Consider the following 27,450-nt stretch of genomic DNA (forward strand, 5'->3'; position numbering starts at 1 on the left):
GGGGTGGGGTGGGGCGGAGTGTGGGTGTAAGATTTTGGTTGTGGGGTAAATGAAGTATGTGTGTGTGAAGACTGGGGATAATCAGGGGTAATTGAATAGACAGTTCAGCTCTTGGTGTTTGTATGTCTGCATGTGTGCAAGTTTGTCCGTGTCATCAACGGTAATTAAGCAGAAAGAAAGTGTGTGTGTGTGTGTGTGTGTGAGAGAGAGAGAGAGAGAGAGAGAGAGAGAGAGGGAGTTTATTGTGTGTGATGCACAACCACTGTGGCTGGGTTAGTGATGTAACACAGATTACACACTGAAGCCTTGTAGTGTTTAATGGCTAATAGATGTTTTTGAGGTTTGTGTGTGTGTGTGTGTGTGTGTGTGTTTGTGTGTGTGTGTGTGTGTGTATGTATGTGTCTGTGTGTGTGTGTGTGTGTGCGCATGAATGGAGAAAAATGAAGAGCATTAATCATTCATACACTATATGTGTGTGTGTGTAGTTGTGCGTGTCCACATGTAATGTGAGTGTGACTGATGATGTTTTTTGCATGGGTGTGTGTGTGTGTGTGTGTGTGTGTGTGTGTGTGTGAGTGTGTGTGTGTGAGTGAGTGTGTGTGTGTGTGAGTGTGTGTGAGTGTGTGTTTGTGTGTGTGCAGAGGATTCTGTGGGTGTTGGTATATGAAGAAGATAGAGGAGAACCTGCATACTGAACGTTAGATCATTACAGTGCAATAATAACTGTTCAAACAGTGACATGAAAACCAGCTTAAAGCCTCATTAAAAGTAGAATCATTTCTTCCTTAATGTGAAATATTTCACATTAAAACAGATCATTCTAAAGTGTAAACCAGTGCACGGAGCCTGACAGGTGTTTGGTAAATTTACTGTTTGTCTTGCTGTCAGATTAATGTGAAGTCACCACAACAGTATAAATCAAAGCTGCAAATTGCTGTAGCCAGTCACGCTAGGGCATCGTCTTCATCATTCATTCGTCGCCTCCCGCTAAACAATGTTGTGCTAACAACCTTTAACTATAAGTCAGCGGTATTGTTTCATGTTATGTTAAGTTAGATTAGATAAATTAGGTTATTATTGTGTATATTAATGGCAGAGCTGTTGTTTATTTTTATGCCTCGACGACGGCGACAGTCAGAGCCGGAGGACGGTTGTTTTCAGGTTGTCAGTCCTTCCGTCCCATTCTCATGGACACCATGACGGAATCCCTTCAAATTTGGCACAAACATTCACTCAAGGATGATTCATTTTTGGTGGTCAGAGGTCACGGTGACCTCACAAACTGTGGGTTTGGCCTGGTGAAAACAGTATCTCAGTAACACCTTGAGAGAATTTCTTTAAATTTGGCACAAACATTCACTCAAGGATGAACTCACAAAACACTTTTTAGCCATAACTCAAGACTTGACATATTTTATTTGACTCTGGATAAACAGGGATGTGACCTGAAACTAGTCGGAGTGGAGGAGGCAGATAACCACAGTTCTAGTTTTAGATTGTCTCAGTATTTTAATTACACTTAAAGAAAACGTTCATGTGGTTCTGTTCCCAGTTTAATGAGCTTTGTTGTATTTACTTCTTCAGGTTCACATTTCTACTTTACAAATACCTTTAATAGCTGAGTTGTACTTTGCCATATAGTCCAATTTAGAGGAACAAGATGTTTTCCTGAAAATGTGCACAGTTGCTCCACTGTGTTATTCATGACTAAATGTTAATCAGATTCAGGCGGATGCTGCATATGTAGAACCCTGTTTAGATGCTACACCAGTATCTTTCCTGTGTCACCTGCTGGAAAATTGTAACCCGTTTTCGTCCTTATTGACGCATGTCCTTCTTTTTGGAGCTCATGTGTCTCTTTCATTCGTTTTGTTTCCACCTGTCTGCTCAGGGTAACAGCACCAGTTTATTCCTCCACATCAAATGAAAGATGCAATCCTGAAAATGCCCCTTCTCAAAGTCAGCAGTGAAATATTTAGCTTAAGTTTGCTGTGTCAGTAAAGATGTTACCCTTTAAATCCTCCTTCCTACTGTACATCTGTGATTTCCAGTCTGCGCTGCCTCTGGGTCCCATTAACTCGCCGTGATAACGTTTAGCCCCGGCCTCACCTCCCCCACCCCCGCTTACATCAGCTGCGGTTATGAGCCTCTGCCTCCCAGACACGCAGCTTATACATGCAAACATGTCTTCATTCTTTTTTACTATGGCTCACAAAATATAACACAAACGCAGTGTGAAGCTCGTGTAGGGTATTTCCGTCAGCGCAGGGGTTTGAGTTAGCAGGTCTGTATAGTCTGTACACAGTAACTAAAGCTCATGTTGCAGAATTCCTTCAAAGGTGAGGAGTGCTTAAAGCACAGATAAGAAGCAAACTCACAGCAAATTAAAACCGTTTTTCATTCATTTCTTAAAAACTGAGAGTGCAAGCTTGTATCTATCCGTTCATAATCCTGTAAGTTCAGCAGGTAAGCTAGGAATAGTTAGCTATTACCTGGAAAGCTGGTGGCTATATCGACTGGTTAGAAACTCATATCTCCAGCCCGGGCCCTTTGCTGCATGTCATTCCCTCTCTCTCTCTCTCTCTCTGTCTCCCCTGGCTTTCCTGTCTCTCTCTACTGTAGTTATAGACATAAAGCAGAAATGCCAAAAAAATAAACTGAAAACTGAATTAATGTGAGAACTCACAATATATAGTATAGAGAACTATATAGAATATAGTATACCTTGTGTCTTGGGTGTTTGTCAAAGTGGAATTCAATACAATAAAAAAAAAATTAGGAGTGAATATTTTAATTTTTACAAAAAGCTCATGTGTTTAATGGGAGGCCTTTGTCGAGGGCGGATGTCCGGTCGTTCTTTCTTTAGTTTTAATAAGATGTTTTGATGTTTGGAGCATATTCATGGGGACATTTTTGAATGTTTCGTCCTTGACCAAAAGCAGTTTTTAATGAGAATTCCCACCGTGGAGCTTTTGCAGTCGCTGCCTCTGGCTTATTATATGACTGTTGAAGCAGCTCCCTGTTTTCAGTTCTGAGAACGAAGCAAAGAGAGAGGAAGGAGAGAGGTGGGGAAAGAGATCAACAAAAGATTATTTAGATTCCACTTTTTTCCTCCCCTCCCGTCCTCTCTCTCCCCCTGTTTGTCTATCTCACTCCACCCCTCTAACTCTTTCCACCTTGCCTCTCCACATCCCAAATCTTCTCATTTAGATTATCCCTACCGCAGTGAATGTAAGTGAGTAGAAATGGATAGTTTTCATGGGTCTCTCTCTCTCTCTCCCTCCCTCTCCCTAATCTCCTCCATGTACATGACACTAATACAGAGACTGATATAAGCTCCCCTGCCTCTCTCTATGACATTTATCACCATGCTTCTTAATGCAGGCAGGCTGCTGCTGTTGATGAGAAATCAGGATGACAAGCATGGCCTATTTTCTTGCTAACGATAGTATTGCCTTTTTCTTTTTTTCACGTTTTTTTGGGAAAACATGTTCACAGAAAAGTGTTTACTAAAGCGTCTCGTAAGGCCGTGGACGAAGAGTTGACACTGACGTTGAACATGTATCTGGCACATTGGTGCCGGAGCTGGTTTCAGACCCATTAGTGGTTTCCATTGGAATCAGTTTTGTCAGACAACACGGAGCTGATTCAAATGTATCTGTAGGATTTTCAAAAGGCATTAAACATTATATGGTGTCATGCTGAACTCATGCAGCATGACATGTTGTGTATGGAGACATGTACCCGTGTACCATGCTCCAATGACTGTGTCTTTCTGTGTCATGTCTTAAAGGAATAGTTTCGGAAATACACTTATTAATTTTATTGCACAGAGTAAAATTGAAGATTAATATCAGTGTCATGTAGGTGTGTGGAGCTGGAGCCAGGAGGCGATTATGTTAGCTTATCATAAAGACTGGAAGAATGGGGAAAAAGGTTGCCAGGCGCAGTGACTTATGGTCTCTAGTGATTACCTGGCAACCTCCCCGTAATGATACGACTCCCGGAAATTACTGCACCTGGCCACATGAGCTTAGTATCAGTCCTCTCATCCAATTGTTGGCAAGAACCAAGTGTGTTTGTTTGTATTTTATTAATGTAATGATAATTATTGTATGCTAATTTATCAGCCATGGCAAAGACATTATGTTAACATCATTATTTTTTCCACCTTCATTTTAAAGTTTACTTTAAAGTCCAGAAGAATTCAGTGTTGGGGAACGGTGAGGTTAAGATAAAGTATAAAATGGTTTCATAACATGTATTTGTCAAATGAGTTACTGAGGCACACAGTGTCCACGTTTTAATGACAGCAGCCAATTTCAGCTGTATTCAACCAAGTTGAACCAGCTGCTTTCCAATCGCCACACAGGAAACACAACATCATTTCTGTTTAACTATCACTTTTCATCCCAGAGTTCTGGACTTTTGAGAGAAAACTGGAAAGAAAATCAATCTGCTCCTGCATGTGATGTGAAATATATTGAAAAATGAACACGCCAGCTCTAATGGACCTTGGTAGGAACAGTGTTCTTTATAGCTTATACAGAATAATAGGTTTTAAAGTACTTGATTAACAGAAGGATGACAGCCCCCAAAGACCTTCCACAAAGGGCCATTATTCAACTGTCTCTCACTAAGGCACTTGATAAATGCCACTAATGCTTAAAATATAAATGGCACAATAAATATAAATAACATGTTGGCCTGCGAGTTGTGTTTCCATGGCAGTGTGTAAGTTTGCAGAGAGAGGAAACTAGGACAGGGAAAGTTGGATTCATCATCCTTAATGCCTTCTGTCACTTCACTCGGATATCACCAGACACTGTCCCCTAATTTAGACATCATATCCTGTCCCAAGAGCCCCGCCTCATCTGCCCAACCCGTCTGTCTCACCCTGGCATAACCCTCCTGCATCGCTGTGCGAGACCACAGCGAGAGTGTTTGAAATCAAACTGAAGTCCTCTCCTCTTAACTCTCCTCTCTTCTCATCTGCTCCTCTCTCTCTACCATAAACGTCTTCCTCGTTCTCTCCCCTCTTTCATCTCCTCGCTTCTTAATGAACAATTTGTATAAATCACAGGCTCTCACTCCAGGCTCGCTTCATACTGACACCCCCCAAAACACTGGTTTTGTTAGCATACCTCACACTCATCAGCATCATACAGATCATTATTTGATGTCCAACCTGATTTCACTGAATGGAAAAAAGTCTTTCCCTCTCTGGTGCTGCCCTGGCTCGTAACCCCACACAGTGCTCAATTCAGCCAAGCTGAGATTGTTTGATTGGCATTCACTGCTGTGTTTGCCAGGAGTACTGGCACAACCTCGCTGTTATTTGCATAAAGCAGGAAGGGGTTCAGATCCCCCTGCTGTTCTGCGTTCTGCTGCCCTTGCTGCACCCCAAAGAAACAGCATGCAATTCACAGGAGAAGAGAAAAAACATTATCTGGCCTTGTGCAATCCTTCACTATAGGTTCAACACTTCTCCTTGCCTGGTTTGACACTTTCTTTTCTTCTCTTTGTAGCCCAGTATGAATCCACTCATACAAATCCTACACTACCTGAGCCAGACCTCTCTTCTCTCTCATATTCCTACAGAGAATCCTCTTAAATATGTCCTGGCACGAGTCTCGCTCCACAGTGTGAACCTTTTACCTTTGTGTGCTGCTGATCAGTGAGATCTGGACTCAGTCCTGGGCTGACAGCAGGCGATCACTCTGCCCCGTGGTTTGACTAGCTGACCGATAAGAGAGGAATGGGGAGGAAGCAGAGGATGGAGAGGATGAGAGGGGAGAGAAGGGATGAGGAGTGGGTATAATTAGGAGGCTTGGAAACGGAGGGTAGAAGTAGGAGTGCTCCAGGGATATCAAACATTGTGGCATTTTCCAGGCACGACTGTGTGCTCGTTTCCACTGACCCTATTCAAATAACCCCTCTGCCTGTCTGTCCTGTGTGTCTGTCCTGTGTGTGTGTGTGTGTGTGTGTGTGTGTGCGTGTGTGTGCATGTGTGCGTGTGTGTGTGTGTGTGCATGTGTGTGGCTCTGCCGGGCCGACACCTCTAACCCATGGCAAAAACAGCACACAGCACAAAACAATGCACTTTCTGCTGTTGCTGTTAACCCATCTCTCATTTTTGTTTCAATCTTGGACTGAAACAAGAGTGGAGAGGCAAACTTGGCTCACACCAACATGAAGTATAGAGCAAAGGATCGTTACAGTAGTAAAAGGCTATTCCCCAGCTGGCAAAAAGGGGGCAGGGCCACAAAAAAACCAAAGTGCCAGCAGCTGGACAGATGTGTGTAGAGCAAAATGTCTGCAGCGCAACGAGCCGCTGGGAGAGAGTGAGTCCCATTCAGCCTGATCCCAGCAATGACTGACTGCACTCTTACCAGGGGATTACACTGAGAAGAACATTACTACACACTTGTAAGAGGATTGTAACACACGTAGAAGAAGACACCACTACTATCACTACAGCACACTTACAATACAAGAAGAACTGTGAACACCTCCTCCAACACTGAGCAAGACTTCCTTAAAAACAGCCATCAATTCCTTCCCTTTTTTTCTTTTCCTCCACCCATTTTTCCATCCCTCCTTCCAACCCCTCCATCCCCTCTGCAGAAGCCTTGGAGGATCCGCCCAGCGCCGGCGTTGTGGCGGGCGCCGTCATCGGCTCCCTTCTGGCCCTGCTATTGGTTGTCACGCTCATTGCCGTTCTCCTGACCCGCAGCCGCCGACAGCAGAGGCGCGGCTACCCCAGCAGCGGGGACTCCATAGCAACGGGCAGCGGCGGGAGCAATGGCGGGGACTATGGCAATAAGGCCCGTCTGCTTTTCAGCGGGACGGGCAACAGTAGCAGCAAGAACGGGACCGGAGCGAACAACAACGGGCCCATCTACACGTACCGGGAGGGCTGCGACGCCACGGGAACTCTGACAGAAAAGGCCAACGATTACCACCACCATCATCTCCACCACTCCTCGACCGGAAACCCCCCCTCTGCCCATGACATCCTCCTTAGTGGTGAGATGGGTGAAGGTGAGAGGAGGAAGTTCGACCTGGATGACAGCATGGAAGAAGAGGAGGAGCAGTATGACAGGTTCGGAGGAGTCGGGGGAAGCGGGAACATGCTGCCTCCGGCCTATCACGTCCGCAGAGGCCACGGCGGCGAAGAGGAAATGGATGTTTACCTCGACGACGACATGGAGTCTCAGAGAGATGGCTCTGTCATTTCCCGGACTGCCATTTACGTCTGAGGACGAAGGAGAGGAAAGAAAAGACGAGGGCTGAAAATAGAGAAAGGAGATGTGGTGGAGGGAGAGGGGAGTCCAAGCCAGCCCCCCCTTCACCACCAAATAATTCAACATCGCCTCCATCAGCTAAACTCCTACCTGCTTAACATTTACCCTGATTAAAGAGATGCCATCGATTATATCCTCTCTGCTTGACTGCAACTGCGTCATTTTATAAAAAGAGGATTTAAAGAAAAATGATAAAAAGGAAACAGAAAGTCAAAATGAAGTTGATGCGAAGCTGATGAAGGGAAACTTGTGGTGGCAATAGTGCACTGTGTGTTTAACTGTATCATGGAGACAGATGTCTTTCAGTGTCAGCCAAACATGACAAAATCTTAAAAAAAAGAAAAAAAAAAAAACTGCAAAGAGCAAAACCACAGCAACTCTGACGCGATGCTGCTAATTGCTACGTTCTTGTTTCTTCAGCTTTGCCAGTGTGTGATTATGTGCTGAGTGACTACATTGTTTGTATTTTATACCTGACAAGAAAACATAATCTGCAAAGCCGCAAACACCGAAACCACTACTCCTAAACACCACTATTCAAAACTTGCCTTCCTGTTCCAGAATAAAAGAAATAGATGCTTCATCACGTTGAACTTCTGTGGATGTCGCCGCTGCTCTGACGCTTCACCTGAATCGTTTTGAAACTTGAAAAAAAAAAATAGGCCAAACTTGTTGTCCCGGCAACAATAATCGAGTTTCCGATCATCCCAAGTGACGACTTTTTTTTGGGGGGCTCACAGTGACTCGGGGGGGTTCGTGCCCCACCCTGTGACACCACCTGGTTTCCTGATGGGTGCAGCTGAAGCGCGGCCACTAAACTGAGTGACATAACAGACTTAACAGTGTGTGCTAATGTGCAGCTGGCTGTGGTGTTAATGATGTGCATCATCTATATATTGGGCGCCGTGTCACTATAGCACAATCGTTGTTGTCGTTGTTGTTGTAGATGTTGTTGCTGTTGTTGTTACTGTTGTGTAATGGTGTTGATCTTGCTAAGGAAAAGAAGCACCGGGAGCCTTGGGGGTTTCACACAGTTCCATTGGGTTGGTAATGACTCATTTAATGGTTAAAAAAAAAAAGATGTGCTTTTCTTTGTTTGCAACTCTATTTTCCCCCTTTTCCTCTTTAAGTCTTCTCTCACTTTCTCTACATTTCCTCCTCCTTTATTCCCCTTTTTCTCTTCCTGTCTTTTTCCCTCCGTCTCCTGTCGTTCGGTTCCACATGCATCCTGCACCCTTTGTATGTTTTCTGTCCTACACACATTACATCTCCCTCTTATTCTGCTCTTTCTTTATTTACATAATGAGCGGCTTAGATGAGTGCCGTAATGACTGTGTGCAGGGAGAAGGGGATAACTCGTATTTATATTCCTATCTGGGTCGCATTCAACGAGGCAAAATATTCACCGGCTTTGTCGGAGGCTGCTCTATTTCATGTATTCATTTTCCATGTCCTGCAGAATGTTCTTAGGCTATGTACCGGATTATTCCATGTTCTGTATTCTGATTGGACAGAAGGACACATTCCAAGACACATTTGAGAAAGCAGGCTTAATGAAATCCCAAACTCTCGAATCTTTGTTTCTTGTTCACTGCGAAACGACAGGTAGACGCTAAACCTTCTCTTAAAGGTGAGATACTTTATCTTTAATGAGATCTTTAATTGAACATTAAGATTAATGGTGTATTGTTCAAGACAGTTCATTGAACATGCAGAACTTCATTTGGAAAAGTTGCAGTTTTTAATTTGAATGATTTGGAGCCTCTGTGCTTAATTACATTTCTTGTTAGAATGGATATTTTTTGCAGCATATTTGCTAATGAATAACAAGAAACTGAGACATAGCTGGTATGTTTCTGGAACACATTTGCCTTATTGGTTTCCAGGTTTTTCCTACTCATCATTTTTTCATTCAGAGCACCAAATGGGCAGTTTTTTTTAATCAACTGTTGAACTATATGACTTTGTCTTTTGTTATGTTGGAGTGGTGGAGAGGTGACGCAGCGAGGCTCTGTGCAGCTGAATCTCCGCATCAGGAGAGGAAACCTCCTCAGAGACGTACAGAGATCCTGGAAAAGTCCAAAAAGTCTCACTGTGTCACATCCCAATTATACACTTAGCTACTTTAGACATGCGCTGTGATTGTGTGTCGTGTGTTCAACTTGGGTGGAGTGAATCATGTAGCAGTCGTGGTACTGTGAGTAAAATCAGAACTGAAACGGTGGTATTAAAGGTTTTGTATAATCTTTGTTGCCTTCATTAAGATGTATTCTGAAGGTGTTGTAAATGTCAACACAAGTAATATTTATGAGAAAGGATCTGATAAGGGAACAAAGGATAAAGAATGTGATGATCTTCAACATTGTAAAAGGTCTGTACATCTTCAGCAGGTAAACAGGCCTGTTTACCATCAGTTATCTCAACCTCATATTACAAGTCCTGTCTCGTTTCATTTGCTCATTTTTCAGTATATTGTGATAATAATTAAGATGCTGTTACCCAAAATGAATTATAACTCCTGTTCTGTGGGTTAAACACAGACTCATCTGTAAATTGAAAGCTGAGACATTAGACATTTGAAATTCAAAACATCAGCTGATTGATTTTCTTGTGTTAAGGAAACCTACTTCCCCCCTGAGCAGGTCCCTTATTGTTGATTGTTGTCGAACATTATACACGGTGTAACCTGTTGATTCTGTAAATCAGACAGTGAGATCTGCTATGTTACAACACGTTCAGTCACGTTTCACAGTGTGTTTGGACAGGATGCCAATTAATCTCAAAGTAACTGAGAAACAGCCATATTGTAATATCTTCTGTTGACACACGTGTCACATGCAGTAGAAGTTGTTTAATGTATCCACTGCGGTACAGTTTGGAATAAAGTATTAAAGTGTGTTTTCAGCTCCGCAGGGTGCATGCATGCTCCAAGATCTAGACTTTTAAACCGCAGAGAACAGAAAAAAACCCTGTTTTATACGATGTAATATATCTGGTTTACAGTTTGAACCGGCAGTTTAAAGCTGCCGACAGTAACTTATGTTTTAACAGATGGAAAAGATCTTATTTTCTTTATTAGACTTCAAAATGTTAATGTTTCTCACTCCAAAAATAAAACCCCTGATTTTTTGGAAGCACTCTGTTTAATCATATTTCACATTTACCCTCTATTTGGCCATTGCCTGCCTCAGCACATATTTTCCCCAGGGGTTTCTCACACCGCTGTAATTCTGAACAATTGACTGTGATCACAACTTTGGCGCCTAATTAACATCCCGAGTCTTGTAGCATGCATGTACCCTTAGTGAGAAAACTCATCGTCAGTCATAACTTTTGTTTTTGCACAACCCATTTTCAATAAAAAAAAACCTTCCTGAAACAATTCTCTGTGGAAAAACTGGTAATTAATTAAGCAGAGCCGTGTTATCAGTCTATAAATACCAGACTCCCACATCTTTGTATTTCCTCGGCACATTTCACAGCACAGTGCAGTATAGCGCACCTGCTCTGGGATATTCTCACTCTTCAACAGATCTGTAACAGGATGTGTTGCAAGTTTTACTAACTTCACTTCAACTTCAGAAGCCTGCACACAGTCACACCTGGAAGATTCCCTTTACATAACACTTTTGGCCAGTCTAATGGGAAACACTTTTTTCCCATTTACACTGTACTTTTATACTGTGAAGTACAACACAAGGCCCCGTTTACACCTGGTATTAAATTCTGATCTGTATCTGGATACATTATCCGGATAATACCATGTAATCCAGAGGAATTTACAGTTACACTTGATAAATCCTGGGTGAAGGGAAGCAGTGTCATGAACGGTATTCATTCATATTTAAATCACTTTTTATAGGGGAAGATTCCTGCTGCTTTTGCTGGGTTTGTTTAAAGACCTCCAATGAAAATCAGGTGGTTAACCTTGTTAAAATCCATATGTTATTCAGTCAACACCATGAATGAGTGTTCCCACCTTGAACTGCAGTGAACCAATGACAGTCTCATAAAAACAGATTCAGACAGCCAGGGTTTCATACATCACAAACCTAAGGAACCAATCCTGTCAACTTGTGGGGACGGGCTAAATAAACCTGTAACCTTGTCAGTACAGAGAGGGAGAGTTAGCATTAGCACAACCACTAACACTGTGTCAGCCACGGCCAGTTACAAGCTAACAAGTAACATAAACAAATACAGGATGCTAACTGTGCTAACCGCTCTGATCCGTCTGCTAGTCTCTGGTTCTGGTCTCAGACTCCTCCTCTGAGTCTGGGTCTGACTGAGGCTCAAACATGTGGCTGAGTCTCTCTGATGTTTCCTCCTCTAACCATCTTGATGCTCTCTGCTCTTTCACCTGTCCACCTGGAGCAGGCAGGTGGTGGGCGGGGCTCAAGGCCTGATCCAGGTTTCTCAACCAGGAAGTAAGAGGAGAGGAGCTTCAGACCCAGTTTTTGATTTTTTTTTTCATTGTGTGTGTGAAAACCATGTTCAACTAAATATGAATCATAGCAGAGTATTTTTATAGAGTTTTACACATGGCTGGAGGAACTTTAAGCTCACAGGAATCAGAGTCAGATGACCTTTCAGCTTGTGTGCTATTGGGTCATGCTGTACCGGTTGTATGTTCACCTGGCTAAGTTCTGATCACAATATGAGCCAGACCACCTCCAGATGTAGTTTCTGATCACACTGCATTCTGCAAGATTCACACATTTCTCATCCAGATACACATCATATTTTTATGCCAGTTTCAAATGGTGTTAAAGAGTTTGGTGCCTTCACTTCCACAAACAAGTAAAAATTCAGTAATCGGAAGAAATGTGCTGTCAGACAAAAATCTGTGTCAGCAAAATGTCTCAATGAGATAAAAGGAGGCCTTTGTGGGAACATATCTGACCTTTAAAACTAGTGAAACTTTAGAAGTTAATGATAAATGTGCTTGATCTTTTCATTAGCTCCATTTAGGAGAATGAAGTTAAAAGGGAAGCTCAGAGAAAGATCTGAAAACCTGTTGAGGAACTTCACAAGGTTAAAACGCAACCTTGTATCTAATCTAATTAACCAATTGAAATGGTGCTCAACAAGATTATTTATCTTTGATCACAGTGAATACAATTTAATCCTAAAAGAAGACAACATGGCTTCCTTGAATAGTCCCTTTTCCTAGTGAGTGAAACAGACTTTCCCAGCAGCCTGTCCGGTCAGTTGATAATGGGGTCGTGCTAGTTACAAGCGTCCCTCTCTGATCCTTAGCCCGCTGCCCCGCCTCACATGCTGTGTGTTCTGAGAGGTTGCAGTCCTGAACGCAACCCCTGTAAAGTCTTGTCCTTGCTGCTGTGAGTGTGGCACCCATGCTAAGCAGAGGATGTTGTAACAGGTCACTTAGCTCTGTCAGAGGGAAAGAGAGTGGAACGGAGGGAGAGGAGGCTGCAGGAGGAGGGTGGTAGCTCACCACTCCATCTGGGGAATACCAAACAGGCTTGGAGAGAGGGGAGAGAAAGGAAGACTTTTTCTTCTCAGATCAGAGAGATCGAGAGTTGAAAAAGAAGAGAGGCAGAACAGAAACTGAAGCCTCAGCCCCCGCCGAGAGGATGAGAAGACATCACCAGGTTTTTGTGTGAACCACCTGAGACCGAGAACGTTTGAAACACTGTCAATTATTCACCATCAAGCCTGGAGTTAGAGATGGACAGATTTGTTACTTGTGGTGCCCAATTGGTTGGCTCCAGCGTCAAGATAACAGAGAGAGTGTGAGAGGAATAGGAGATTGGCAAGATGGGGATTTACAGCTCCGACAATGAAAGCTGGAGGTGGGTAGCAGCCTCAGAGGAGTATTTTTGAGCACTGTGCCACCCCTCTGCGTGCCGATTGGCCGCTTCCACCCAACGACTACTGACAGTCCCAGCCAATTAGTGAAAAAAAGGCTGTCCTGTTTAGCTTTCTTCAGTGCAGTCTATCGCTGACAGATCTTTTTAATTGTAAAGAAATGTTCAGCAGCACTCTGGGGACCCCTGTGCAGGGGCGGAATTGTATATATCCTCCGTTTTCATATTCCCTCTCTCTTCGCTTCAGCTTTAGCACCCAGTACAAGCTGTTCTCTGTATGTTTAATTCAGCAGAAGGCATGAAAGTGTTCCGCATTATCTCTCTGCTTCACTCTGAAGGAAGAGGAAGACGGCGAGATAGAAAGAGAGGGAGAGAGAGAGAGAGAGAGAGAGAGAGAAGGGGATCGAGGGGAATGGAGTAAAGGGAGAGGAGGAAGAAGAGGCCTATTAGTTATTGAGCTTGGCTTTTGTTGTTAATCCAGTTAAAGCCGAGCTCCTGCCAGGCCAGCTGAGACTCCAGCAGAAGTGGACCAAGGTTCCTCCTCCCAACACTGGTTAGAAGAGATCTCATTGTATTCTGTAACCAATTTACTTAAAGCAGCGCTGTCCTGCCTTCCTGCTCCTCAGGATACCTTCCTCCTCTCCCACTGCGCTGCTCCTGCAGTGCTCTGTGCTATACTTAGTGATGCAATTCGTCATGACTTTTTTTTTTGTTTGTTTTGGTCCAGGTTATTTCAGGTTTTGGATGTGCATGTTCACGTCAATGGCCATTCATTTCAATTGGTTGCCTTTATTTATTTTATTTTATTTTTACTTGTTTTTTTACGGCGTGGAGGCAGATGAACAGTTTAAGATGAATAATGTAGAACACGGTTTTAAAGCAGAATGTCATTTAACAATTTTCACACCCAGTGATCCTAGGATTGTGGACGTTTAAGTGTTTCAGTTTGCTCGGGTTCACATGTACACTTCTACTGGCAAAAGATTGACGTTTCAACCATGTAACTGTTTCTGCGCTCGCTTCCTAACTTGCTTCTATATTTTCCCGAGCGCAGCATGTGCTGGGTCAAATTGGTCCTCGGCGTGTCCACTGCAGTCGGTGTATTATTGTGACTGTATAAAAGTTATTGTCACATCAGTTGTTAACCCTTTGTCTGGTTTCACAGAGACAGACTTCGACTGTGTCTTAGATAGAACAAACAATCAGACCTCAGTTAGACTGAGTCTAAATTCATCTGTTGCACAAAGAAGCTTAGTTCTTGACTATCTTAAGGTGGTAAAATCAATTCTGGGTAAATTAAGGCTTTTTTTTAATCAAAATAAAAAAAATGGCCGACCGTGTCATTGCATCCAATTGCTCAGCTATGACCCATCTTTTCCTTTTTTTTGTTGTTGGGTGCTACTGGTCAGCGCAGGATTCATTGATTGTTACCATGGTAGCATTGGTTTTAGCCTGGAGGTAAGGTGTTTAATGTTTTTGCCTTAAAATGAGTCAATCTTTATACAGTTTATTCTTTTTCACCAAATGATCATTTCTAATTTTTCCAGTCAGAGTCCAGTCAGTTGGGTGGCTTCCTGGTGGAGTGCTGCTGTGGCTTTGGTTGTCCCCCGAAAATCAGCCAGCACACTTTGTGTCGTAGCCGCTGAAGTAAACTTGTCCACTCTGCTGTGGAAGAGCAGAGTGAGAGAGAGTGTTGCAGTCTGTTGTGAGCGGGCCGGCCAGAGAGCTGATGTCTCAGGTAGCAGGGCCGACCTGAGCTGGAGCCTCCATGAAGAGCTGAGAGGGGAGAGGAGGCCGAGGACAGAAGAGAGAGAACAAAGACGGACATCTGGCTTTGTCTGGTGACACCCTGGGGGGGGGGCGCAATGTCACACACTGACCAACACTGACTGGTCAGTGAGGTCCCTGGGGGAGGGTCGTACCCCAGGTGTGAACAGTGAGGAATTGTGGGGATGTGAGTTCTTTGTCTGTGGAACAAAGAAACATGTGGTCTCCACCACCGTGAATGTACTGAGTCCTGACAAGACTTTTACTCATCAGCTTTCAAGCAAGTGTTTGAAGTTCATGTGTTGAACTTGTTCCCCATCGACCAGCATTAACATTGATTTGGAGTCATGTTTCTTGCCACCTCATGAATTTAAGTCCAATATTCACTCTCCTTTCTTCTACTAAAAAGCACTGGTTGTTACTTTCAATTGGTGAAGAATAAAGCAAGTTGACATAGACTGCCAGCAATAGAAAACTTATTTGTCTGTCTGCTCTGTGTCTTTGTGCCTTTTCATTCATGTATTCACTAATAAAAAAGAAAGACACTCAGCTGGGCTCCAAATGAATTTCAATTCCAGGACTTTCAGCTTTAACTTTCAAGGAAACTTGACCATTTACATTTCTTTCCAACCCTCCACCCCCTCAGGATATGGAGTCATTTCAGTCATTTCAGACTAAAAAAATGAAATTTCAACTCACTGAAGAATCCTGGAGCATTTCAGTAATGAGCTGGATGTAAAGAGCCCTTATCTGTTGATTCTGGCCCCTGAAGTCCAGAACTCCAGATCGCCCCCCCCATTAACTTGATTCAGAACAAGCGTGACATCGTATCAGCTGATTTACTGCTGCTTTGATAGCGACCTTAGCATTGATGTTCAGACAAAGGGACCTGTGTGCGCCTGTTTTTTCATTTATTGTTCGTCTTTCGGAGACATTCAGGCTTTTATTTACTCCTGCTTTGACCCCGCCTCTTTGTATTCCTGTCTGAATCAAACATCTCTTTGATGTTTCAACTTCAACAAGCAAACACTTATGATTTCATGTCAGCTCTGGCAACACTTTACTGTTTTTTTTAACCTGAGTGTAACTTTAGATCTCCGACTAATCCTAAATGGGAAATCAACGCGAGGCCTTGTGGAGCTCAGAGCTGCCCAGTCAGTCTTTTACATGTTGGCAACTGCGCAAGGCAAAGTGATGTAACTCTGATGACTCATGTAAACTCTGCAGAACCATCATGTGATCTGATTAAAAATGTCACACTTGATACTGTGATGCTGAAGATCAAACATTAGTGACTCTTTGTCTGGGCAGTGTGAGTCTTTACTATTAGTCAGTTGTAGCTTTTCTACCTCTGTCTGTACAGAAATTAGTTTTGTCAACCACAGCAGTTCTGCAGCTTCCTCAACTGCAGCATCTTGTGATTTAGTCTGTGAATGTGGGGACATTTCTAGTAATATCCTGCCTGCTACAGCTTTTAATAACACCTTGTGAGTTGTCTCCTCTAACCTTTAACTTCACCACTCTTAGTATCACAGTATCTCAGTTTTATTTTCTGCCTTGTCCTTCCGTTGTGGAAGCTGCTGCTGTGACTTTTATTTGTCTCAGTTGCACAGCTCGTTTGAAGCCTGATTCCGAATCATGTTCAGTATTGATTAATCTGTCAGTTAATTAAAGTTAATGATGTTTTGTCTGACCAACAGCCCAAAGCTCAAACATAATCAATTAAAAATTATAAACATCACATGACGCAGTAAATTCTCACAACTGAGAAGCTGGAACCAGCCAATATTTGATTTTCCCATGTGATTAAATAATTCAAACATTTAATATATTACCAAAATGAATGAAGCAGTAACTCAATTAATTGTGAAAGATCAAAACTTAAGTACTGCGCAATCCTTAAATTTTGGACCAAAAAAAAATCTTTGCACTGATGGTGAATTCAACTTTTCCCTGTAGCAGTCCAAAAGAATTCATTACACCAGATCATGCTCAGCTGTACTATAATTTAATAACCAGTTCTCACTTTACAAGCGAGACTTTTAATCACAGCAGAAAGACGAGACATTTAATTTGTTTGATTTTGAATTTCTACTTTTAATGCGGCGAGCTCAGCTCGGACTGATTGGTTCTTTCTTGACACTCAGGAGCAAACAGATGTTGCTGTCTGTTAATGCTGTTCAACAATGTATTAGAAAGTGTGATCAAAGTACGCACACCTACACATAAAAAGCCCTCTGAGACCAACTCCACTGCTTTATTACTTGAAATTGGCTCGACTATCAGAGTTTTAAAAATCCTTGAAGGTGTCTTAATTTGAAGAATATTCAACCAGTTTTTTCTAGCTAGACAGAAAAGATGTTTTTCTAAATGAAATACTGTATATCAGCCCAGTCCATGGAGACACCTCAGCACTCTGGAGCTCAGTCTGCCTAAGGATCAACATACAGCAGGTGTATTTCTGTACAACAGAGTTTTAAAAATGATTTCACCAGTATTTTGTGGCAGTGAATGCTGGAGCTGGAGGTGTAATTTAGAGAGGGAAATATCAAGTCTCACCACACAGCATTAACTTTTCAGTCCTTGAATGTCACCCGGCAAGATGACCTCACTATTTACTCAGTATCAATAAATTCTCAATTTTCAGACCTTTAAGGGAGATTTCTCTTGGCTCCATCAGGCGTCTGAAATAAATGGAAAAGGAAAACTTTTTAGTTTAATTTAGTTTTGTTTTTAACAGATTTCTCATCAATCAGCATTGAAGATGGAACAAGACGGATGATTTGTTCAGTTTAGACTCGCTCTGACTCATTTCAGGCAAATTTTAAACTCCTCAAACAAGAGAAACTGCGTGGAAACAAATGAGGTTATCCTCCCCCACGGGTGGAATTTTTTTTCTTCCTTTCTTCCTCCAATGAAAATCAGCTTTTGTGACTGAATATGAGATTATAACACTTACCAAGACAGATGTTTTTTTATAGTGCAAAGCCTTGTCTGTGTTGGACAGCAGCCCAGCTTCCATCTTCTCTGATTCCTTTGAGAGCGAAAACCACAGGATGAAAAGAAAAAGCCCCCCCCTTCCCCCACCCACCCTTCAACAGATTCAATATCATGTCTGTCAAAGACTCCTTCCCCCTCTTTGACAGAATTGAAGACAGAAGAAAATGTTAACGGTTTATTTATATTGAAGGGGTAAAATCGAGGACGAATTCCCTACAGCATCAGAGAATATGAACATCTCACCAACAGATTATGGACATGTACAGTGTGTACGAGGCTGAAATTGACAACAAAACAATCAAACCAAAAGCTCAAGGCTTTGTCAATAAATGGTGAGTCAGATTATCAGTGTTGTGGGTCTGTTTCAGGTTTAAACTTATTTTGTGAAGAAAATAAATACTTGAAATTTACCCTTCAGTGCCTCTAAAGTACTGTATTCAGCCTGTGAGAATGGTGTCATTTTCCCCGGCAAACATCTAAATTACAGGTAAAAAAAGACAGAAAGAAAAAAGAAATGGAGTTTCTGTAGAAATCATGTCAAGTGATAGATTTCTCATTTTGGAGCTGAAACTCCTAAAGTGCTACCTGACATTCCTTTTCTTGAAGCTCAGATAAGCCGGGATCCAGATGCTTGTGTAGGTGTCAGAGTTTGTCGCCCTATCCCTCATGTTTTCTCCTTCCTTATCAGAACTGTTCACATCGCAGCGAGCAAACCTCCATCTCCATCTGTCGGGTCAGCGCTGATGACCGGCCAGATATTTGGTTGCTGTATTTTTTCCTCCTGGGGAAAAGTGAGACGGATGAGGGGGGCTGGTTATATTTAGCTGTGAAATGAGCAGATCACTGTTTGTCCACGGGGAGCAAATATATATTTGTGTGTGTGTGTGTGTGTTCATTTTGTGTGGTGACAGGGAGTTTTACGGAGCTGCTAAGTCCATAAGCTGTGTGGCTTACAGGACTGTTGGGCCTTTAATGCAAAAGTAAACTCACTAACTTTGCTGGAGCGCAGAGCGGTTTATGGTCGTCCTCTTTAGATTTCAGGGTGTTTGTTGTGTCATGATGCTCTTAGTTCATGGTGGCAAATTAGCCAAAGATGTCATGATTTTTTTGTTTTTTTTTCTAGAATTCTCTTACATCTTGGTTTTCCGGCTCTTTTCCAGTGTGTTTCGAGGGGCACGCTGTGTGAAGACAGTCAGGACAGTGCTGTGTGCTAACGTGTCCCAGCTGCTTCTATCAACTAAATATATGTGACATTTAAAGGATTTGTTTGACATTTTGGGAAATACGCCTTTTTACTTTCTCACTGAGAGTAACATGGAGAGATTAATACCACTCTCTTGTCTGTATATGCTGAATATGGAGCTACAGTCAGCAGTTAGTTAGCTTAGCTTAGCATAAGACAGAATGACCGGTTCTGTCCAAAGGTCAAAACAAAATCCCCATACTGGCTCCTCTGAAGTTCATAAATCACCACATTATTTCTCATTTCTCATCAGAGCTATGCTAACTGTTTCCCCCTGTTTCCAGTCTTTATGCTAAGCTATGCTAACCCGATTGTTTTCGTGCTGTCCGTCCCATTATTGTGGACACACTATCTCAGTAACACCTTGAAGGAACTTCTTCAAATATGACACAAACATTCACAAGGACTCAAGGACGAACTGATTCAGTTTTGGTTGTCAACGGACAAAGGTCACAGTGACCTCACAAAACACCATAACTCAAGACCTCACACAGCATTCATGATGAAATTTCACACAAATGGTTCATATTTTATACGATTCATATACAACATCAAGGAAGTGATTCTAGTTTCTCAAAGATCAACATTGTTTGCACCCCCAGCTGTGAGGTGTCCTTGGTGTATAACAGCCTGTGTTTTATGTGTCTGTTTGCGTATGGGTCTTATACATCTAGTTGGAGGTGTTGATTAGCTGCTAAGTTTAGGAGGAGAGATAAAACCCTGCACTGTTTTCTGCTGGATTAGAGAGGCTCGCTTCAGAGAGTCTGACGGTTCTGTTTGTGAGTGTGAAACAGCGGATCTGTGTGTGTGTGTGTGTGTGTGTGTCTGTGTGTGTGTGTGTAAATGTGAGTGTAAGTATGTGGAACAAGGGTCAAGTGTATGTGTGTGTGTGTGTGTTTTTTTTTTATGAGGATACAAACTTGTGTACTCCTCTGCTGCAGGGCGCAGGTTTGTCAGCTGAAGAGATTTGAGTTGTGTGTGTGTGCATTTGCAGTGTGTGTGTGTGTCTGTGTGTGTTTAGTATAACGAGCACAAATATATACACAGCTTTACTTCAGGGATCAAACTTGACAGCTGAGTGGGTTTTATAGTGAATATTGTGAGTTGTGTATCTGCAGGTGTGTTTTTACTTTATGTATTTACACTTCTCAAAGCATTAGTGACATTAGGCAGCAGAAATTAACATAATTTCATAAACACATGTGTTTATATCTGTTCCTCAGTCCTCCAGTGATTCGATGCACCGTAACCACACGACAACAGAGACGCAGAAGAAGAGAGAAGGAGAGGCTTCAAATGCTCTTATATAAATACACTACATGCTCAAACTCCCAAAAATATTACTGTCACGGCAGGAGACAGATTGCCGCTCATCTCCACTTCCTCTCGCTGCCTCGCATTTCTTTACATGCCTCTTATCTGTCACGGCTGATCTTCTTCGATATGCAGTTAAAGATCAGAATAGTGTTTTTATCTTTTTATGATTCTTGAATTCTATTTGGATCCTTATTTTTGTCCGCCAAAGGCCAAAAGATGAGGACTCTCCTCTTCTTTTTAAGGTGTGTTATCTGAAAGACTCTCAAGCTCTGTAGAAGCAGATAATCTCAACTTATCTGGAGGTGTTATTGATCAGTACTGATGATGCTGCAGTTTCTTTTTCCTTTATGCTTTTTCACAGTTCAGTTTCTGGCACAAAAATCAGTATTTTTGGAAACTAACTTCATGAACCTTTTCACCTGCTCAGCAGTGGAGGACGGTGATTTAATCAAGTGACTGATCAGGTGACCTCACTCTGCATTTACCCCCAAAAAACAAGAAGAGCATTAACTTTTCTAAGATATTTTTTCAAAAAGTTCAATATACGAGCATGAAATGAATGAAATAAATCAGCAAAAGTTCACATGAAAAAATCTGTTTATGAATATACTTATATAGAGCTTTTCTAGCCACATTCACCCATTCACACACACACCCTCATACACCGATGGACCCGACACCAGCGTACGTACCTATGTTGCCATGGTTACTATAATAACTGTCATAGCTTGGTTAGGTTAAGGAAAAGATCGCTGTTAAAATGAGTACTTCCTCAACAGTAAACGACTTTTGTTGTCATGGTTACAACATAAACAGCTGGTTTCACATGGGGGTCGAACAGCGCTCTCCTGTGTCATATTCGTCCATCCACCACAACCTCCTCCTGACGTGGACTTTGTCCCTCTTTATACTACATCACCGCACTTTTCCCTTTGCTCCAGTCATCATTACTACGACCACTAGATGTCGCCTAGCAACAAAACCGAACTATGGGTCATAATAACCTGCTGCACAGACGACCTGCGGGCTCGTTTTTACAGAGGTCAGTCTCTATTTAATGGTTTGTTGCCTTTTCAGTTAGCTAGTTTACTCATGTTGTTAATCTGTTCCAGTTGCTGTGAGCTCTGTAAGAGTCAAACTGTCTCATTGAAATTATTTCAGTGATTAAGAAATTACTGGAGATGGGAAAAAAGTATTTCCATATCAGTCGGGAGAAAAGTACATATTTGGACATATTTCTGCTGATGTTGTGTTGCTGTTGAAGCTTTGCCCTTCAGGTTTGCACCTTCTAACAGCGATTTAAATTCTCTATAAAGCTTCAGTCTGCAATCAGTGGCAGTAAGCGTCATCTCCTCATGCTGTTTTATGTTTACTCCAGATTAAACTCAACTATTATGTGAGTGTCGGGGTGATCAGGCGCTGTAAACCAACCTCAGACTGCAGCTTTGAAAGTAATTTGCAAGCACTCCGGCAGATACTGTCACTGAGAGCTTGAAATAAAATATGATGAAGTGCAAAACAATAAACAACATAATAGCCTCCAGTTTTTTTACTTTTCAATGCAGCTTTAAAGGTAAATAAGGTCCGCTTTACAAATCCACAGAGCAGACGCTGAGAGAAAGACTGAAATAAAGATAAATGTTGGTCCTGACACACACTGAGGTCTGTGGTCTCTCTATTTGAATTTCATTGCTTGTATAGCGTTAGTGATACATGCTAGCTTCGTGTAGTTATTATAAACCAGTGTGGGTAAGAGTATCCCCAGAATGTGGCTTCCAGCAGGACAAACTATTCCTCTTCATACCCACAGATAGAAAACATGTACAGAGACATACAGAGAAGGAGCAGTGTAATAAGCAGTGGATTCAATTTGCAGTAAGTGGGAGCTGGGGAGTCGCATCTTTCACCTTTCAACTAAAGGAACTCCATTTATTCTGTGGCTCAAGGTGTTTTCAGGAGGCAGGAGAACCGGTGATATTCTGGGTTTTATTGCCGGTAGAGACTCAGACAAAGTCAGACAGGGACATACTGAAGAAGGAGATGGATTCATGTCTGTTTCCTCTTTCTGCCAACATGACACACCACAGACACGTTATTGTTTGTGATACCTGCTGTGAAGTTTTGACCCATGAGCCTTTGTTGTTGGTTAATTGAAACTGGAGCCAAACAAGGAATTCAGGCTCATTTCACTGAGTCAATATTTGGTTGATGTTGGAAGAAAAATCTCATTATTTCTAAATACCAAAATAAAAACAGCCTGGATTTTTTTTTTTTAAGCTTGACCATGATGCAACGTGTGAGTTTGTCCAGAGCCGACACGGTGTTGACAGTCTAAATTTCACAGGCTGTAGAGGAACACGTCAAAAGTGAGATGACGTGATGACAGGAACTTCAACAGAGTCTGAGTTGTGAGGTGCATGTACAAATGAAGCACGTGAAGCGGTGACATGAGACAGCAGCAGCGGGGACAAGTCTTGACGTATGATAGGAATCAAACCAGCACACAACACAACATCATGTCCCTCTAATTGAACACAGCACATGTTGAGATATGTGTTAGTTTGCCATTTGGAAAGTGTTCAATTATTTCCTTTTTTCATTGTGTTGGAAGATGATTCACTCTGAAAGTAACAAGCCTTCAGCCTTCTCTCTCTCTCTCTCTCTCTCTCTCTCCAGCTGGACTGAAGCGAATGCAAAAAGATAATTGAAAAAGTTTTCAATTAATAAATGCCCCCACCCTGTGCTGTCTGGCGGTTACACATTCTGCCTCGCTGCTGAATCCATTGGCTCAAATCTCAATTTTCATTTCACTGCCAGCTGTTTCGCTCTCCCTCCGCAGGCCCCCCCTGCATTCTTAAGAGAAGAGAAGGGGGGGGGGGGGTGCAACAATGGGGAAATGAAAGAATAAAGGGAAAAAGGATGATCTACATGAAACATAATTGCTACCATTTTACATTTCATCAACTTCTTCTCCTGGCGGTTACTGTGTGAGAACAGCTGTCCTACTTTTTTCTGCTCTCTCTAACTAAATCAAGGAAATAGGAGTGTTTTGCCTCCTCGGTCTGAAGGGACTCGGCTGTGTGTGCACGTCTTAATTGTGGTTTTCTATCAGATTCTGAGGGTTATTTATCATTTATACCTGCAGTTGAACGATTTGAGTGTTCAGGGTTGGGGGGCAATGAATTGGTGCAATCAGTCAATGAAAGGTTAAACTCACTTTGATAACAATAATAGCAAAATATCTATTTAGCTGCAAGACTTCCCAAACACTGAGATAAAAGATCCAATGATTGTTGGATCATTGTTTTATCTAGTTACAGACATTTCTATTTACTATAGTGTTTTTACTGTAACTCCGCACTTACATCTTTGTGTATTCAAGCAGCACGACACTCGGTGTAATTGCTGCTGCTGCAGAGCTGATTGAGTAATTACAATCAGAATCAGAGACACTTTGTTCACCAACTACATTAAATGTACAAAAATGTGTCTTGTGTGCAGGTTCTCAGAGGGATAATACCCTCTATACAACCCGTTCCCTGACATCATTATGTTAGTCATCATCTCATACAGTTTTAATTTGCCAACATGATCAAGTCCCTCCAGAGGCAGGAAGCTGGAGATCTCTTGGCGAGGTCTTCACAGACGAATCCAGAGCCGCTCACCGAGCAACCGCCGAAGAGAGATGATTTATAAAGCAGCAAGTGTTTTTGTTGTTTTTCCTGTAGTTTCTTCACTGCTCCATGTTCACTGTTGTGTTGTCTCCTCGCTGTCAGTCAGCTATTGTGCTCAGTACAGTAATGTCTTTTTTTTATTTTTTTTTATTGTATTTTCTCTCAGTGAAGATTCAGTGTCTTGAAAATGTTTTCCTCTCTGCTAAAATGTTCAGAGGCTGAGAACGAGTAGTGAATTGGATTGGACCGGCTATTCATAAATCAATGTCTAAGTCTGTAAGTAAAGAGTTTTTGTTCTTAGTCAACTCAGTCTCTGAGAAATGATGTTTACATGCACCTAATTTGCAAAAGCAAACGTGTTTCAAAAGAAATATAATGCTGGCTCTGTTATGTTTTTTATCACCGTAATGAGAAAATGTTGTTAATTAAAGACTCTAGAATGATGATACTGAAGATATTAGTATATCAATGTCACGTATCGTTTGCTTTATAACATTATTAACATAATTAAAGTTTTTATACTTATAATTAGCCACTGGCAACTTGGTTAAGGTTAGGGAAAGATCATGGTATTGGTTTAATATAGAAAAATATGTACAACTGAAACCACAACTGTCCTAAAACTAACCATGCAGGACTCAGGATGCAAAACCCTGTTCCCTGGTGTGAAAGTCTTGCACCCGCCGCCTCCCACCTCGACTCCCGTTCCCGTGACTCCGGCTCATAAAAATAGCCCTTTGTTCATTAAAAAAAAAAATTGCCTCTGGACATAATCCAGCCAGAGATTCATCTGCCATCACAACATAATTGGAAAAAAAAAAACTTTAGTAATATAAAAATGAAATTTCTAGGAGACTAGGGTTGCCCTAGTAACTTCTCGTTAGTTTCAAAATAGTGATTTACTAAATTGGATTGTGCTAGTGAAACCAGCCCAGCCAATCAAGGCACAATGAGCAGCGTTAACACATGGAGCTGTTGCGCCATGAGCAAAAAATAACAGCTTGAGACTCACCTGCCTTTGTGGAGGTGGTTGACTGTTTTATTAATGTGCGTACAGACAGAAGTGTTTTTCATTATCAGTAAAAGACAGGGGACAGTTCAGTAACACGGACACCAGCTGGCCTTATGGGTCCGGCTCTGTGTTGCTGCTACCATGATAAAAAATAAAAAATAAAAAAATTCTCAGCTTGCTGTATGTCCCGATTCATCTTGTTGTATGATGCCGTAGGCTGCAGCGTCTCCGGGCTTCTAACATCCTGATAATGGCATTTGTCAGAGTGACCTTTGTCACATTTGGTGCTTCGTTACCTGAGTCAGCTGGTGATGTAGCAGCGGCTCCGTCCTGCTAATTGTTTTAACAACACACCAGCTCGACGTGTCAGTGCCTCTCTAATGAGAAATGATTCTTGTTTAACAAGACGTGTTGAATTTGTGAAATAACGACGCCAATGATATAACAAGATACAATCATTTACTCTTGTAATGTAAGAAATTAGGGATAAATATGTCATTATCACATGACAAAAACATTATCTTGTCATAGTAGAAAAGAAAAACTCTCATTATAACGAGATGATTTTGTCTGTGAAAGGAGGAACTGGACATTATTTTTTGTCGTGGTGGCAGTGATGCTGCTGCTGCTGTACTTCTACTATTCTTCCACGCCGGCGACAGCCAGAGCCAGAGGGATATTGTTTTGAGGTTGTCTGTCCGTCCCTCTGTCCCAGTCTGGTCGACACGATGTCTCAGTAACAGTCAGAGGTCGAGCTCACAGTGACTTCACACAGTTTCGGCCTTGTGAATAAAATATCTCCGTAACACCGTGACAGAACTTCTTCAAATTTGGTAAAAAGGTTCACCTGGACCCAAGGACAAACTGATTAATGTTTGGTGGTCAAAGGTCAAGGTCAGTGTGACCTCACAAAACACTTTATAGCCATAACTACTAATTATGAGAAAAATTCACAGGGATGTGACCTGGGACTAGCCTGAGTGGAGGAGGCAGACACCCACCACGAGGTGATTCTAGTTTAATCTAACATTAGAACATTATTACAGTGTGTGTTTTGAGCCACATTGTGATGCAGGTTTTAAATTACATTTTGAGCTTCAAGAGCGTCTTGTGTCACCAGCAGCAGCAGCAGCAGCAGCAGCAGCAGCCCACACACACTATCTGTATGTTCATAGTGGGTCACTTGGATTCATCCGTCCAACCAGGTGTTGGCTCTTCTCCCTCTGGGCTCAGTGACTTTTCCACTGCAGGCAGAAAAAGCTGAGTCACCCCCATCTACAGCAAGCTCAAAACTTATCTCTGAAAACACCTTGTGTTATCCTCTGCTGCTCACTCACATATTCTTTTATCTACAGGAGAGAGAAAAAAAACAGCCTCTCTCTCGTTCTCATTTTAGTTTATTTTTGTTTGTGCTTTTGTTATTTAGTATCTTCACACATCGTAAAGTCTTCACCCTGCTCTCATTACTGCCGGATCCTTGCTGAGACACCTTCACCTGTTTCTCTCCGTGGAAAATATTCAGTTAAAACAAAACTTTAACCTTAAACCTCACAAGTAGGAGTAAAAGTACATACACTTAAAACGCGGAAGTTACACCATCCACAGCTTAAGGACAAATAAACCCTTCTGGAGCTTATGTATTTAGATGCTGCTTCAAGAGTCAGAGTCTCCATCTGAAGAAAAACAAAAAGGAACATGAATACAGTCTTCTCCGACTAAATGATTACTGACGTGAGTCATCCCAAAATGTTGATGTGGATAGAGTGATGTTGTGTTTGGAAATATTGACTAATAAGTTTCAGGTTGCAACATATCTTTTAGGCAATTATGTAGTGTTTTGGACACAAGATGTATCACACTACAGAGCCTGACAAACTCCTCTGTGTAAAAGCCTAAAAACTAGCTCTGACCTCCTCATCTAGTATCTTATAAAACATTGACTGACTCTTCCTTGTTTAGCCACACTAGCGGCACGACTTTGGCGATGGCGATGTAAGTCAGTCGATCCACTTGGGTCCAGACTAACTCCATAAATACTGGATTGGCTGCTATTGAGTTTTGTCCAGACAATTATGGTCCCTGAGTGCAATACAGAGGTTGTCATCTTTTGGCTTTAAGTGACATATCTTGACAACTATTGGCTGGATTGCAGAGAAAGTTGACATAGTGTCATAGTGCCCAGAGGATGAATCCTTCACAAGTCACAAGAGAGACATATTGTACAACAGATATTTTCTCATCTTTTTTTTTTTTTTTTTTACATCTTTTTACCAAATTGTAAGCTGCATCCCACAGAGTC

At 42.0% G+C, this 27,450-nt stretch overlaps 1 protein-coding gene across 2 annotated transcripts in view; it reads left to right on the top strand.

Moving 5' to 3' along the window:
* pvrl2l (PVR cell adhesion molecule related 2 like) overlaps positions 1-27,450 on the top strand; it is a 285,080-nt gene that overhangs the window by 156,875 nt on the left and 100,755 nt on the right. The window contains exon 7 of one of the 2 annotated variants that reach the window (XM_023394849.2): positions 6,628-10,689. The exons of the other annotated variant lie outside the window; for it this stretch is intronic. Within the exon in view, the coding sequence (XP_023250617.1) occupies positions 6,628-7,262 (635 nt within the window). The 3' untranslated portion in view covers positions 7,263-10,689. Of the gene's footprint in view, positions 1-6,627; positions 10,690-27,450 lie in introns of those variants that run through there. 2 annotated transcript variants of the gene reach the window in all.

The sequence above is a fragment of the Seriola lalandi genome, unplaced genomic scaffold (genome assembly GCF_002814215.2).
Source record: "Seriola lalandi dorsalis isolate HSWRI2012SDOR001 ecotype SW California unplaced genomic scaffold, Sedor1 jcf7180002054954, whole genome shotgun sequence".
NCBI lineage: Eukaryota > Metazoa > Chordata > Actinopteri > Carangiformes > Carangidae > Seriola > Seriola lalandi.